We start from the raw sequence: 12,500 nt of genomic DNA, 5'->3' as shown, positions 1-12,500 counted from the left end.
TAGGGTAAAGTTCTATGTGGACACAGTGTGGTTGTCGTCTAACCTTGAGACCCTTCTGGTACTGCTCAGTCTTCTCAAGGACGATTTTCTGGTGCTCCTCGAAAATGGACGGCATGCGTGACTGCCACTGAAAGGGCTGTCTGTTGAGGCGTATGTCCAGTGGTGAAAACGTCACATAGTCCATCAGGAAGCACAGCCGGGTTTTGGATTCTACTAGTTTGCTCTCCAGCACAGGAATGTCTTTTGATTCCACGGTCTTGACATACGCCTAAAAATACATGCATGACAGGCTGATAAGGTTTTTTTTTTCTAATGCCACATATCTTTTTTATGACTGTTCACAAAACAAAAACATCAAGGAACAGCCATCACTGTGATAAAGGAGACCTCCTTTTCACCTTAATGTCTTATGTTTTAAGCCCGTTAAAATACTGCCTTGTGCAATACCCAGAATTTGCAACCACACTCACATTCCCTCATGATTCAGGTGTTCAGGTGTTTCATTGTAGTGCTGTGTATGTGTTTATGTTTTGTGTGCTACGGGATATTCAAGTGTGTGGGGTTAACGTCTGAGAGAGGAGTCTTAAGAGAGGTCTTGAGTCTGAGAGAGCCAACTTGCTGTGTGGTTGAGTACGGAGTATTTAATGATTTTCGCTAGTGAATTTAGAAACCTGTTGGTTGATTTTGTTTTGTTTCTTTTTTGTCAAATCATTTGCTTTGCTGTGTTTGCTATTTGTAAGAGCACTCCTTTTTCCTGCACTGTAAAAACTGCACTCTATACCAAAATCCATGTTTGCTTGCTGCGTCACCACCCCATCACCACTTCACCTCTGTGAGTCCTAGCCGCTCATCCTGTGTGTGGGTATGGGCCGCAAGGGCCCTAATTTCACAATCACACATTCAGTTCGACGTTATTCAGACACCTTCAGACGGTGTTCACATCAGTCTAGATCATTTCCACTGGAGAACTTCTACCAGACGCAGCCTGCCAATCCTGTGCTGCTGGCGGCGGCATCATGTCTCAATTACAACAAAACTCACCTTCAACTCCATCAGCTCCTGTGTGCTCGGGGGCGTGCTCAGGGCCTTCTCTGCGATCTTCTCAAATTCAGCACACAGCCTGCGGCCACACACACACACACAGCAGATCAGTGGGTCTTCACAAACAGATAATTGGAACAGATCTGAGCAATGCTAGATAAGAGTATACAGTTATGGCTGCTGGCTGCCTCTGTTTAGCAGAGCAAAGTCCCTGACAGGAGCCTGTGAGAGTCAGGAGCTGTGCAGGAGCTGTGCAGGAGTTGCAGTGGCTCGCTCACTTGGTGTTGAGTTCCTGGTGTTCCTCCAGCATGCGGTTGGTGAGCTTCTGACACAGAGTCTGAGCCTGCTTCACCAGAGCGTGGATCAGCTCGGTGCAGTGCACCTCGAACATACCCAGACGCACCACCTGAAGAGCAGGTGAAGAGCAATGTGAAGATGATAAGAGACTGAACTGAACAGAACTGAACAGAACTGGACTAGACTGGACTGGACTGCACTGGACCAGACTGGACTGGACTGGACTGGACTGGACTAGACTGGACTGGACTAGACTAGACTGAACAGAACTGGACTGGACTGGACTGGACTGGACTGGACTAGACTGGACTGGACTGGACTGGACTAGACTAGACTAGACTAGACTAGACTGGACTGGACTGGACTGGACTGGACTGGATGAAACGAAACAGAACTGAAAGTAACTGCAAATTAGACAAAATGACAAAAGCAAATGCATAAATTGAATGACAAAAGCATTTGTAACCACAGGGCAAACACACAGATGGGCCTGTTGTGCAGCCAGACTGCATATGTGCAAAGCGCACCTTGATGGAGTTGTACTTGATGTCGTCGGCGATCTGCTGGTAGCGCGTGACCTCCATCATCATCTCCTGGAAGGAGTGCTTGTCGCGCAGGAACTGCTCCACGTCCTCCTCGGCCTGCTTGGACACCAGCGGCGCATACTTGTCGTAGAGGCGCAGATGCTCCAGCGGGCCGGCGGTCTCCCCGCGCACCACACGCTGCACCAGCTCCCGCTGCGCCGCCACGATCTCCGGCAGGATGACCGGCTTCAGGTTGCCCCCCACCTGAGTCCCCAGCTGGACAGGAGACAGAGGGAGAGGAAGGAGAGAGAAAAGGTGAGTGTGTGTGTGATTGTGTGTGTGTGTGTGTGTGTGTGTGTGTGTTTAAGCAGACTATATTTCTTGTTCAATATTCTCCACATCATCACATACAGTAATTGCAAATTTAACACTGCTTGGCTCAACCATGGAAAAGATATTGCTTGATAGGTCAGCGATGCGGTAACATCACCACCTGATCTCGGTCGACCCAGGTTCCATTCCCGAACCCACAGCGGCGAGTCTGTGTCACTTGGATAAAAAGTCTGTGCTAAATACCAGTCAACTTTTAACTTTAATCAAATATCACTTGCAGGAGCCTCTGTTAAAACTTCCAAATACCTTACAGCATGTAGCTGACAGGTGGGCTAGCTGTAAACAAACACCAACACTGGCAGATTACCCTGCTAATGTCAGATGCAATATGTTTACCAGGAAATGCACAAAAACAGAAACAGAGGCAGAGGGGGACGGGGGGGGGGGGGGGGAAGAGGGGGAGAGAGAGAGAGAGAGGACATTACCCATTCTGAGTAGAGTTTAGTCTCCACGCGCGGCACTAGGGTGACAGATTTCAGCATCATATCAAAGGTATTCAGTAGGATCAGCTCAAAGTCCACAAAGTCTGGTTCAAAGATGATCTTATTCCTGTCCAGGATGAGCTGGAGGATGAAGCCTGGGTGCTCATAGGCCCGTATGGAAGACTGGAGACGAAACAAAAGATGATCAGAAAGGTATCTGAAATGTTCTTTGCAACCATGCAAAGTTCTGTGACCACTAAATACAGTCACAACAAACAAATAAATGCTTCAAGTTGGGGTACTATTAGTCCTGTCCAGATTTATTTTTTCAAGAATGCTTGGTGAACTGGACTATACATTATCTCTAACATACAGCTGTAAAATACAGTATCTATTCACAATTGGGTAATGTAGGTATGTAATAGTTAAAACTCTTTGGGAAGTTTCATGAATCATTGTATAAGATAAGCTGGGCAGTGTTAATTGGCCATGACTAGAGTAAATGACACATAATGAATGATAATAACATAATAAGCAAGGTGGGACGGACAGGGTGCTGGGCGATGAGGTGTGTGTAGTCCTGCATAGACTGGAGCGCCAGGCTCTGGAGATGGGAGGTCATTAGCGTGGCCACACAATTGAAGAAGGATTGTAGCTTGGCAGGGTTGCTGTTGCTAGGAACCAGTTTGCGCTTGTTACCCTGGTAGTAAATCTGCTGGATCTCTGGAAACCACCTGGGGGGGGAAGCAAACAATAAACATGTATTCATTATAGGTAGGTTTACAAGGAATTTACAAGACATTTTCTCGTGACAGTGCTTTTGAATACTGGTGAAGTGCAAAGTTCATTGGCACAATGGTCCTGATACAGCCATGCAACAGAGCTGTGCACAAAGCGTAAATCCTACACATACTGTATGAATGCTGTACCCTACTACACTGCACCCAGCATCTATCATCTGCCTTACAATGTAGTGGTTCACATTAATATTTAAAGAAATATTTCATTTACGGTTATATCAAAAACTACAGAGTATCATCCTCTGTGATCAAGAAAGAGGGTATATAAGAGAAGGCAAGAGAGGCGACCGCTATAAATACATACTTTTTGAGGAGGATATCCTTGGCACTATCAATATGCTTGCTGACTAGTTGCTGGAAAACATGGAGCTCCATAGACTCCTTCCTGTTATGGAACTCTTCCACGTCAACCAAGCGCAGCTGCCTAAACAACAACAATAACAACAACAGCAACTCACCACAAAGTACAACAACATGGGCGACAACAACAGTCCCTTTCTTCTGGCTAAATACTTAACTGGAGTGCCTTTCTATACAGTACTGTTGGAATTCACTGACAGATGCCACACTCGATATGAACTAATGAAGGGGTTGGAGGGGGACTCACTTGAAGGACACATGCCACAGGTCTAACACAGATAACATTGTAGGGTTGATGGCATGCAAACGCTCTGTCATTCTTTTCTTGACCTGCAGAAAGGTTTTATGCCATGGCTTTGGAACCACTTCTATTCTGTGAAACAAAATGAAAAATGCACATTCATTTGACAAATGCCAAATAGGGAACAAACATTTAGTGAAACATTTTTATTTTATGGCAAAGACATCCCTGTAAGATTAAACAGTGGCAGTGCAAGTCACTGAATTGCATCAGAATACTAATGTAAAGTCAGAGTGTTGCTTACTCTTCTCTGTGGGGAGGGAGATCTTTCACTTTCTCATCCGCATTCTCTCTCGGGTCTCTCAGGACAAAATCCACTGCAAAGACAAAAATACTTTTTATACCTTTATTTTGTTGTGCCTATATTTTCATCAACACATTTTATATGTTTGATAAGTTTCAGGGGGGAAAATCAGGCCTTCATTCTGTGAAATTACAAGACTAGTCCCTCTAACTGGTCTCTCTTTTTTAGCTCTTACATGCATTTCAGTATGTATTTAGTCAACTGCTCATAGTAATAATTTCCTGTTTTAGGTCTTGAAAGTGATCTAAAATGCTTATAAACAGCAAACTGAAAACTGAATGCATGAATAAGTAATAAGCAATAGTGAGTGGTTTGCCCTCAACACGATACTGTGTGGTTTGTCCTTAACATGACCTAGTTGTTTCTGCAAAAGTATAGCAGAAGCTTTCAAACAGCTTATAGGTGTGAAACAGTTTCACAAGGCTCTAAAGGACTGGGGGGACTTTTTTGAGCAATGTTGCTGGGCAACCACATAACCAGTTTGATTTATTTTGATTGGATGATCATGATGATTTGTCTACTCATGATTTGGTGGACACAGGCCCTTAAAGTTCTCCAGAAAAGAAAGTGTTTCCCAATATCAATGGGAACATGCCAAAACCACAATGTGGAACATTGCCCAACAACATTGCTCAAAAAGTTTACCCATATCATCAGCTTAACAGAAACCTACATGGAACTGATTTTGTTGCCTACATTTGTAATTTGTGTCTTAACTCACATGTCTACCATGGAACCAACGTGACCTTATGCTAATAGCATGTAATGAGCTGTATATAAAAGAGTGTTCATCCTGACTGTACTTTGGACTGCTCTGATGATGCTGCTTCCCCTGAGCGTGATTAAGCATAGCTTCCAGCCACCGATGCGTGTGTTGCCTCGCCACTGCATAACTTCAATAATCATGGCATAACTAGCTCCTAGCCACCGATGCGTGTGTTGCCTCGCCTTAAATATATTTCCCCACTGCATAACTTCAATAATCATGGCATAACTAGCTCCTAGCCACCGATGCGTGTGTTGCCTCGCCTTAAATATATTTCCCCACTGCATAACTTCAATAATCATGGCATAACTAGCTCCTTCACATGTTCAACAGGAAGCCATTTTATAGCATCATTGCATTACAAGTCATTATGCCACATTCCTCACATCATGTCCATGACAAATGGCAATGAAAGAGTTTCACCTATGGCTTTCTTCACACTCATCAGATAGTCCTCCTTCATCTCATCTGACAGCTGCTCGATGGTTGTCGTCAGCCTTTTTAGGTGCAAAGGAACTAAACTCAGAACATTCTCTAACCAGGAATCCTCCATGGCTGCCACGTGTTCGGTGTCAATTCCATTCCGTATGTAGTAATAATATCTCTACAGGGCAAAATTAATCATGTGAGGTGTAAGATTATCTGTTTGAAATTCACTTGACTTAGTTATTCTATTCTTAGTTAAGAAAGTATTTTATGCCTGAATCATAGCTGTGAATATCAACACAAGTTTGTGTATCAAGTTCTGAGATATACTTCCATACCAGAATGTCTTTTTCTGTGGCCGTAGGGGATCCACTCCTGGGAGGAGACGTCTCCTCCATAAAGGACCTCCCAGCAGCCGTGTCCTGTTGCCTAATACAGTCATATAGAACATTATAAAGAAAACGGACATTTTGATCATGAATAATCTAATTGGGGCAGTGGTGGCGTAGGGGCTAAGGAGCTGGGCTAGCATGCAGTGGCCTGGAAAGTTGTGAGTTCAATTTCCAGCTTCCACCCTTGAGCTCTTGAGCAAGGCACTTAACCCCATGCTAATGACAATGTACTGTAGTTGTACTCTAGTCCCTTGTAATAGAATTGACTGTAAGTCACTTTGGATTAGTGTCTGCTAAATTAATACATGTAAATGTAATTGAGAGTGGCACAAATAGCATAACTCTTAAAATAAGAAATAAAAGTCACCAAAGATTTGATAGAAAATTAAAACGTTTCTGGTTCTGAATACACTATGCAGTTACAAATGCAGTGTGGTTTCAGTGTTGGATCTGCTACTGTACTACTGTAAGAAAATAATCTGCTATATTGCATAATGCAATTTGCAATATTATGCTAAATCAAGACAAGCTTTCAGAAGTGCTAAGAAAATATTAATCTGGCTGTCCATCTTAGTAAATGCCAATGATAACGGATGCTCACATGATAATGCTGACCAGAGCACTGCGAAACTGCTCACGGTCTTTTTTAGGCTGAGCATGGCTGCTCAGGCGAACTTTAGATGGTTTAGCTGAAACTCCAGTCTTGGACTGTGGATCTTCAAGGCTCATATTATTCCTTTTGGACTCCCCTCCCAGTGTGTGTCCTGACAAAAGTAAAGAACAATGAAAGAATTAAAAGACTTGCAACTGACTACATATTGCTCTCATAGTTGAACTGAACCCTTGCAATTACCCAAAACCCCATAAAACAAAATGATCTTAACATTGCCATTGTGGCTTTAAGAAGGATGTGATCATAACATATATCACAGTTATATGTTATAATATATAGCCTGTTGAGGGAAAAAACTTTGCCTTTAAAGTTATCTGTTTGATTTCATGCTCTAAATCTATTTTGCTAACAGATTAGGCCTATATCCAGAACGTCCATAACCCAAAAAGCCACTCACTGGAAAGTCTTGTTGAAGTGCCAAATCCAACAGAATCTCCTCTGTGTGGTACTTGCAAAACAAAGGATGGGGCAGTCTCCTGCCATAGTGGTTTGGTGCGACCCTTTAAAAAAGTTATGATGAATTGTTTGAGTTGCAATTGCAACAATGTATCGGAATCACTGCATAACAAATTCAAACTCATAACGACTGTGCTGTCTGTGCAACAGAGCGTAGAGGGGACAATACTTTACTCAACACGAAACATCAACGAAGAAGACAACATAACCATCACTCTAATCTGATGTTAACTGTTACAACCTAAACCTACAACCTATACCTAGGAGTTTAGGTAGAAACCTACCTGTGGAAGCTGCGGCAAGAGTCTCTCAGAATTTACCAGTGTGGTGTTCTTTACTTTCTGCAAAACGAATGCAGAGTTGGCGTTGGCTTACTATCGTTAACGTTAGTGATGGATGTTAATAAATTCCATATCTCGGGTTCGCATAAGCAGGAAACATATGAAAGTGACAGTAGAAGTAACATCACTGTGTACATTAATTAATCACCTGATACATTTATTAAGTTATTCTCCCTAGCACCATACGTTGACTTACTTCAGTTTCCATGTTGCAGGTCAATTCCGTAGGACCATTAACGTTAACGTTAGACATTCAAAATTCAACCATAACAACGTAACGTTAACATTATGTCCTTGTGAGGTTATAAATGATATACACTTCGAGCAATGTACAAACAAATAGATTATTTCACAAAATAAATCTATTGCATGTATACATAATTACTTAAACATAACTTCTCAAATTAGCTAACATGCTAACAAGCAACTAAGTACGAAAGCTGCTTGTTGTCAAAACTGTTGCCAACCGGTAACTAAGGAAGCCACGGCGACTGTCAGTGTGTTCTTGTAGCGCGCTGGGAGGACTGCGCTGCGTTTTTTACAGTCTTTGGTTACATGGTTATGAATTTGCAATGTAATGGTATTTGCATTAAATACGTGAAATGCATATTATATATTTCACCCATGTTAATGTCAGACCAATTAGTTAGATGTCCTTTGCATTCCGTAAATTCAAATGAACCAACGGACATTCCATCCTTCTGCGGGAATATTTTGGGGCGTGCTCTTTGGCGGTGTCAGGTAAAACAGACGGGTCTGGACAGATCAATGCGGAAGTTATCTTTACAGCCAGGGATAATCAGCTCTCTCTCACTTCAACGAAGAAGACACCATTTTCGCGAAATATTGAACACAGCACGAATAGCCAACTATGAGATATATCCCAGCACTGATCAACGAGACCGAGAACTTTACAACATGCGAAGGCGAGACGCAGGTCTGAGGGAGCGCGAGTACGCGGTACCTCTGAATCCTAGGTATATGGACATTACCCAAAAGATTCAGGATCCCACCCTCAGCACAAAGAGTATGCATCAAGACGATTTGAGTCAGTCTTCTGGGACTGAGACTAACGCTGCTCCATCAACCACTGAGCAATTTAGTGTAAAGGATGTCAATCGCATTTTGATGGAATTCCTCATGTATCTGGTGAGAGTACTCATTGTATGTTACCCAGTTTACTTGACGGGCTACTTTGGACTAAGCATCAGCTGGGTTTTGCTTAGCCTATTATTGTGGACAAAGTGGAGGAACAACCGAAAATGGAAGGAGATGCGCTTAGACACTGCTGTGGGCTTTTTGGAGAATGAAGAACAAGTGATCAACAAAGAAGTGAAGGCCCTCAACAATCCTGCATGGGTAAGAAGACCTGATGTCCACATAATTGTCTCACCGTTCCATTTCATTTCCTAGAGTAAGGCCTGTTGACGTAACTTCACTTGAAGGAGTGGGCCTAGCTAGCTCTCAAATCCTCTGGGCCATTCATAAAATGTATTTGTGTGTGTGTGTGAGTACTAAATTTGAGTGTCAAAGACCATGTGTTCACGGCCTAATGTGTTTAGCTGCCATTTTCTGACTACAGGCTAGCCTGGTGGAAGCTTTAACTGCTGGTCTATCCCTTTGCCGTAACTGTTACTTTAATTGCTTTGGAGTCTTCAATTCAGGCATAATATAATACCTGTGTGCATTCTTCAAGCATGAAAATGTCAGGGTGTGGCTACTTGTGTTACTTGGAAACCTTATAGCCTACTCAGTGAAAACATGCAAAGTTACCTGTCTTAATAACAAAAGCCTGAATGCTGCAGGAAGAGTTTTACCTTGGTTTGATAAAAGCAGAGGTTTGCCTATTGGCCTGTGAGGTTATCAGCAAACCATAGCACTCTGTCCTTGAGTACTATAGCTTCAATTTGAAGTCATTAGTCTGTTTGCTGTGGTACTTTACACTTCAATCACAAAAGGCTGACACACCTTTTTGCTGAGGCAAGAGGCAGTGACTGTTTTCAGAAGGCTTTTGCTGTCAAACGTCAAATCCTTAGTTTGGCTATGGAAAAGAGAGAGGGCCTATATCTCAAAGAGGATCACATCAGTAGTCATAGCTTCTATGTCAAACAGATTCTGTTTTCATGTTTGCCATTTACTGTCCATAACCAAACCTAGCAGTTAGCCTACATCAGTTTCTCAAACTTTTTCTGTCATTCCCCACTTTGGAGGTGGGGAATTTTCAAGCCCCACCTGACCCCATCAACCCGGCAAAATGGAAACGTTCAAATATTTATTTTGCATTTTGATTCCACGTTACATTTCCCGTCCTGGTCTGCTAGATCAGATGTTATTTTAATTCATATGTCTGTCTGCTGGATCAGATGTTATTTTAATTCATATGTCGGTCTGTTTATTTTAATTCATATGTCGGTCTGTTTATGACTCCTATGTTTGTGTGTGGCTATTTGTTTCGAAATTTCCTTGTCAGAAAAGAATGGCATTTTTAAAGATAGGCACACAAAAACCACTGGCGGACATATTACATTCCCTCTAGTTCCGTCCCTATGGTGCATTGTCACCATAGGCGTCAGTTTGTGGGGATGTGTACCAACCACTTTTTGTCATGATTACTTTTTGAAACCCCTCGGTTAAACTAAATTAATGAAAAGAATTCCAGACAATCATATCTACACAAATAGGAATTTCTACTGGCATGCAGAAAGTGCTCAAGCAAATCTACAACACGCTGGTCTTATGGTTGTTGGCTTCTGGTAGTAGCTTGCTAATTCACTTATGGTTATGGATATAAGGAACACTCCAAAAACGAAAGGATTATGACAATGATGCACATGGATAGTAGAGGAGGACTCTCCTGTTGTCAGCAGATGAGAAGGACCTGGGTGTGTCACTGACGTGGCTGCCTCATCTAGGCTCAGGTTGGTGAAGGAGGGTGCTTCATAGTTGAGCACAGTGATAGATGCTTATGTGAGAAGGCACACCATTTATGAAAGCAAGAATTTCTCTGGCAGATCTTTACAAAATGTGACAGCTGTGACACCAATACACACCTGGCTCTCACACACCCAAGCACATCAGTGTGTGCGATGGCCCATTTTGAGAACCACTGCCTCCAATCACTGTCTTGGTCGGATACACAGGGGTGCCGTGGGGGAGCACTGACAGAGGGCCCCCCAGATAGCCCAGACTTATTGTCTGTTAGGACCCACATGTTCTAGCAGCGCCCCTGCGGATACATGTCCAGATTTTTAACTGTATTATATGATGTCCACACGAGATTTATAAAAACATATCAAAGTGTTTTTTTCTAGTGTTTGGGTAACCTATGGTCATGTCCTTTTAGTTAGACTAGCCTAAATGTTTTCATGCTAATGGCGGTAATGTTCAGGAGTCAAACAACAGATCATTCATGTGTGTTTTAGGCATAGAGTAAGCCCTATTCTCTGACTGAAAGTGTGCAGAAATTGTGCCTTTACTTAACAGTATTTACGTTTCCCAGGGGTAACACCCCTGCATCCCCGCAAATTTTCGGGCTTAGCCTCGAATGTTTTCAAGGCCAGCCTGAGCGCACCTTGAGCTTTAATTTCAATAGGCCACTCATCTTGTTCCTTAGCCCCTCTGGTCTGGTATCGTTGATGATCGGCACTGTGTTGCATTGGTTATATATCCTGCAGTATAGCTTGGAATCGCTTGGAATGTTTTAAAGACATATTGCAAATGAATTGCATATTGTAGCCTTGCCAAAAGTGAAAAAAAAAACACTTAAGTTGATGGTTATTGTCCCTATCACTTTTCAAAACAAACTGACGTCAATGATTGGCACTCCAGACATTTAATGGGCCTAAAATCTGTCTGTCTAGCAGCCATTAAACTAGACTTAGGTTGAAGTTTGCAGAAGGGGTTCATTAGTGGCAATACCATGTTGCTCAGTTACAGGACACGCAATCAGGCACATAAACAATGTTACTCACCACCCATACTCACATATTTATTTAGGCTAATGCTAAGACATCATATGATCGTTGTGGGTGAGCATCTGGCTTTATCACACTGGAGGTGAAATCCTTTCATGCGTAGGGTGCAGTGTAAGCAAATATTCTGGCTCCTAAAATTTGCAAATCAGAAGTACCACTAATGTAACCTCAGACAGAGGTGCATACATGTGCCTACTGGTTGGTGTGACAAAATGCATAACAGAAGCCTGGTATTATATACCGGTATAGATAAATGCAATAATATATAGTAAATCTGAAGTTCGTCTTAGTATTCACAATACATTGTGGAGTTAAATAATGACTGATGAGTAGTCTCTCTCTCTTTCCATCTCTCTCATTCCTTTTCTCTTTCTGTCTCAGATTAATTTCACAGATATTGAGAATGCTCACTGGATTAACAAGGTAACACCCTGCCTATATTTAAAATGCACATTTGATCCAGCATTTTGGTAGTTGTTTGCTGAATGGCATTTTGTGTTTTTTTCTTTTAGGTTCTTCAGCAAGCATGGCCATTTTTTGGCATGTTTATGGAGAAACTTCTCAAAGGGAGCATTCAGTCAACCGTCCGAATGTCAAGTCCACATCTTAAAACCTTCTCCTTCACTAAGGTCCATTTTGGGCAAAGGGTAAGATGAAAGATGAAAAGCTAAAGGTCAAAGATCAGCATCATGTTAAACTGTGTATTGTGATGCTAGACATAGTTGATCCCAGTATCAGGTGCGTGTGGTAATGAAAGCCTTCATTCATAACAATTCATTACACCCACATTGCTCTTTATATTATATTATTCAGAATTGGTTTTTGGGAATGAAATGATGATTGTTTGTCTTCCAGCCTCCTAGGATCACTGGTGTGAGGGTTTACACACATGAGGTGGACAAGAGAGAGGTCATTCTGGACCTCAACATTGTGTATGCCATTTACAGTACATATCCTTATGTGTAAAAAAATAATGCATGGAGGACAAATCTGAAGTCATCAGATCTAAATTTAGCTTCTGCATGATAAC

At 42.3% G+C, this 12,500-nt stretch overlaps 2 protein-coding genes across 2 annotated transcripts in view; one reads left to right on the top strand and one right to left on the bottom strand.

Moving 5' to 3' along the window:
- Window positions 1–6,032, bottom strand: part of dnah7 (dynein, axonemal, heavy chain 7) — an 89,979-nt gene extending 83,947 nt beyond the window's left edge. The window contains exons 1-11 of the mRNA XM_076264426.1: window positions 5,973–6,032; window positions 5,632–5,812; window positions 4,383–4,455; window positions 4,085–4,210; window positions 3,782–3,901; window positions 3,228–3,411; window positions 2,681–2,860; window positions 1,866–2,138; window positions 1,320–1,447; window positions 1,042–1,120; window positions 44–268 (exon numbers count right to left, since the gene is read on the bottom strand). Coding sequence (XP_076120541.1) covers window positions 44–268; window positions 1,042–1,120; window positions 1,320–1,447; window positions 1,866–2,138; window positions 2,681–2,860; window positions 3,228–3,411; window positions 3,782–3,901; window positions 4,085–4,210; window positions 4,383–4,455; window positions 5,632–5,812; window positions 5,973–6,032 — 1,629 coding nt within the window. The remainder of the gene's footprint in view (window positions 1–43; window positions 269–1,041; window positions 1,121–1,319; window positions 1,448–1,865; window positions 2,139–2,680; window positions 2,861–3,227; window positions 3,412–3,781; window positions 3,902–4,084; window positions 4,211–4,382; window positions 4,456–5,631; window positions 5,813–5,972) is intronic.
- Window positions 6,033–8,253: 2,221 nt separating this feature from the next.
- Window positions 8,254–12,500, top strand: part of esyt3 (extended synaptotagmin-like protein 3) — a 20,341-nt gene continuing 16,094 nt past the window's right edge. The window contains exons 1-4 of the mRNA XM_076264425.1: window positions 8,254–8,855; window positions 11,852–11,893; window positions 11,983–12,117; window positions 12,326–12,402. Coding sequence (XP_076120540.1) covers window positions 8,265–8,855; window positions 11,852–11,893; window positions 11,983–12,117; window positions 12,326–12,402 — 845 coding nt within the window. The 5' untranslated portion in view covers window positions 8,254–8,264. The remainder of the gene's footprint in view (window positions 8,856–11,851; window positions 11,894–11,982; window positions 12,118–12,325; window positions 12,403–12,500) is intronic.

The sequence above is a fragment of the Alosa pseudoharengus genome, unplaced genomic scaffold, assembly GCF_046254945.1.
Source record: "Alosa pseudoharengus isolate Yale_2024_CS ecotype anadromous, Long Island Sound unplaced genomic scaffold, YU_APseudo_1.1 YU_APseudo_1.1_scf_3, whole genome shotgun sequence".
NCBI classification, from domain to species: domain Eukaryota; kingdom Metazoa; phylum Chordata; class Actinopteri; order Clupeiformes; family Clupeidae; genus Alosa; species Alosa pseudoharengus.
This window is presented reverse-complemented; position numbering and strand designations above follow the sequence as displayed.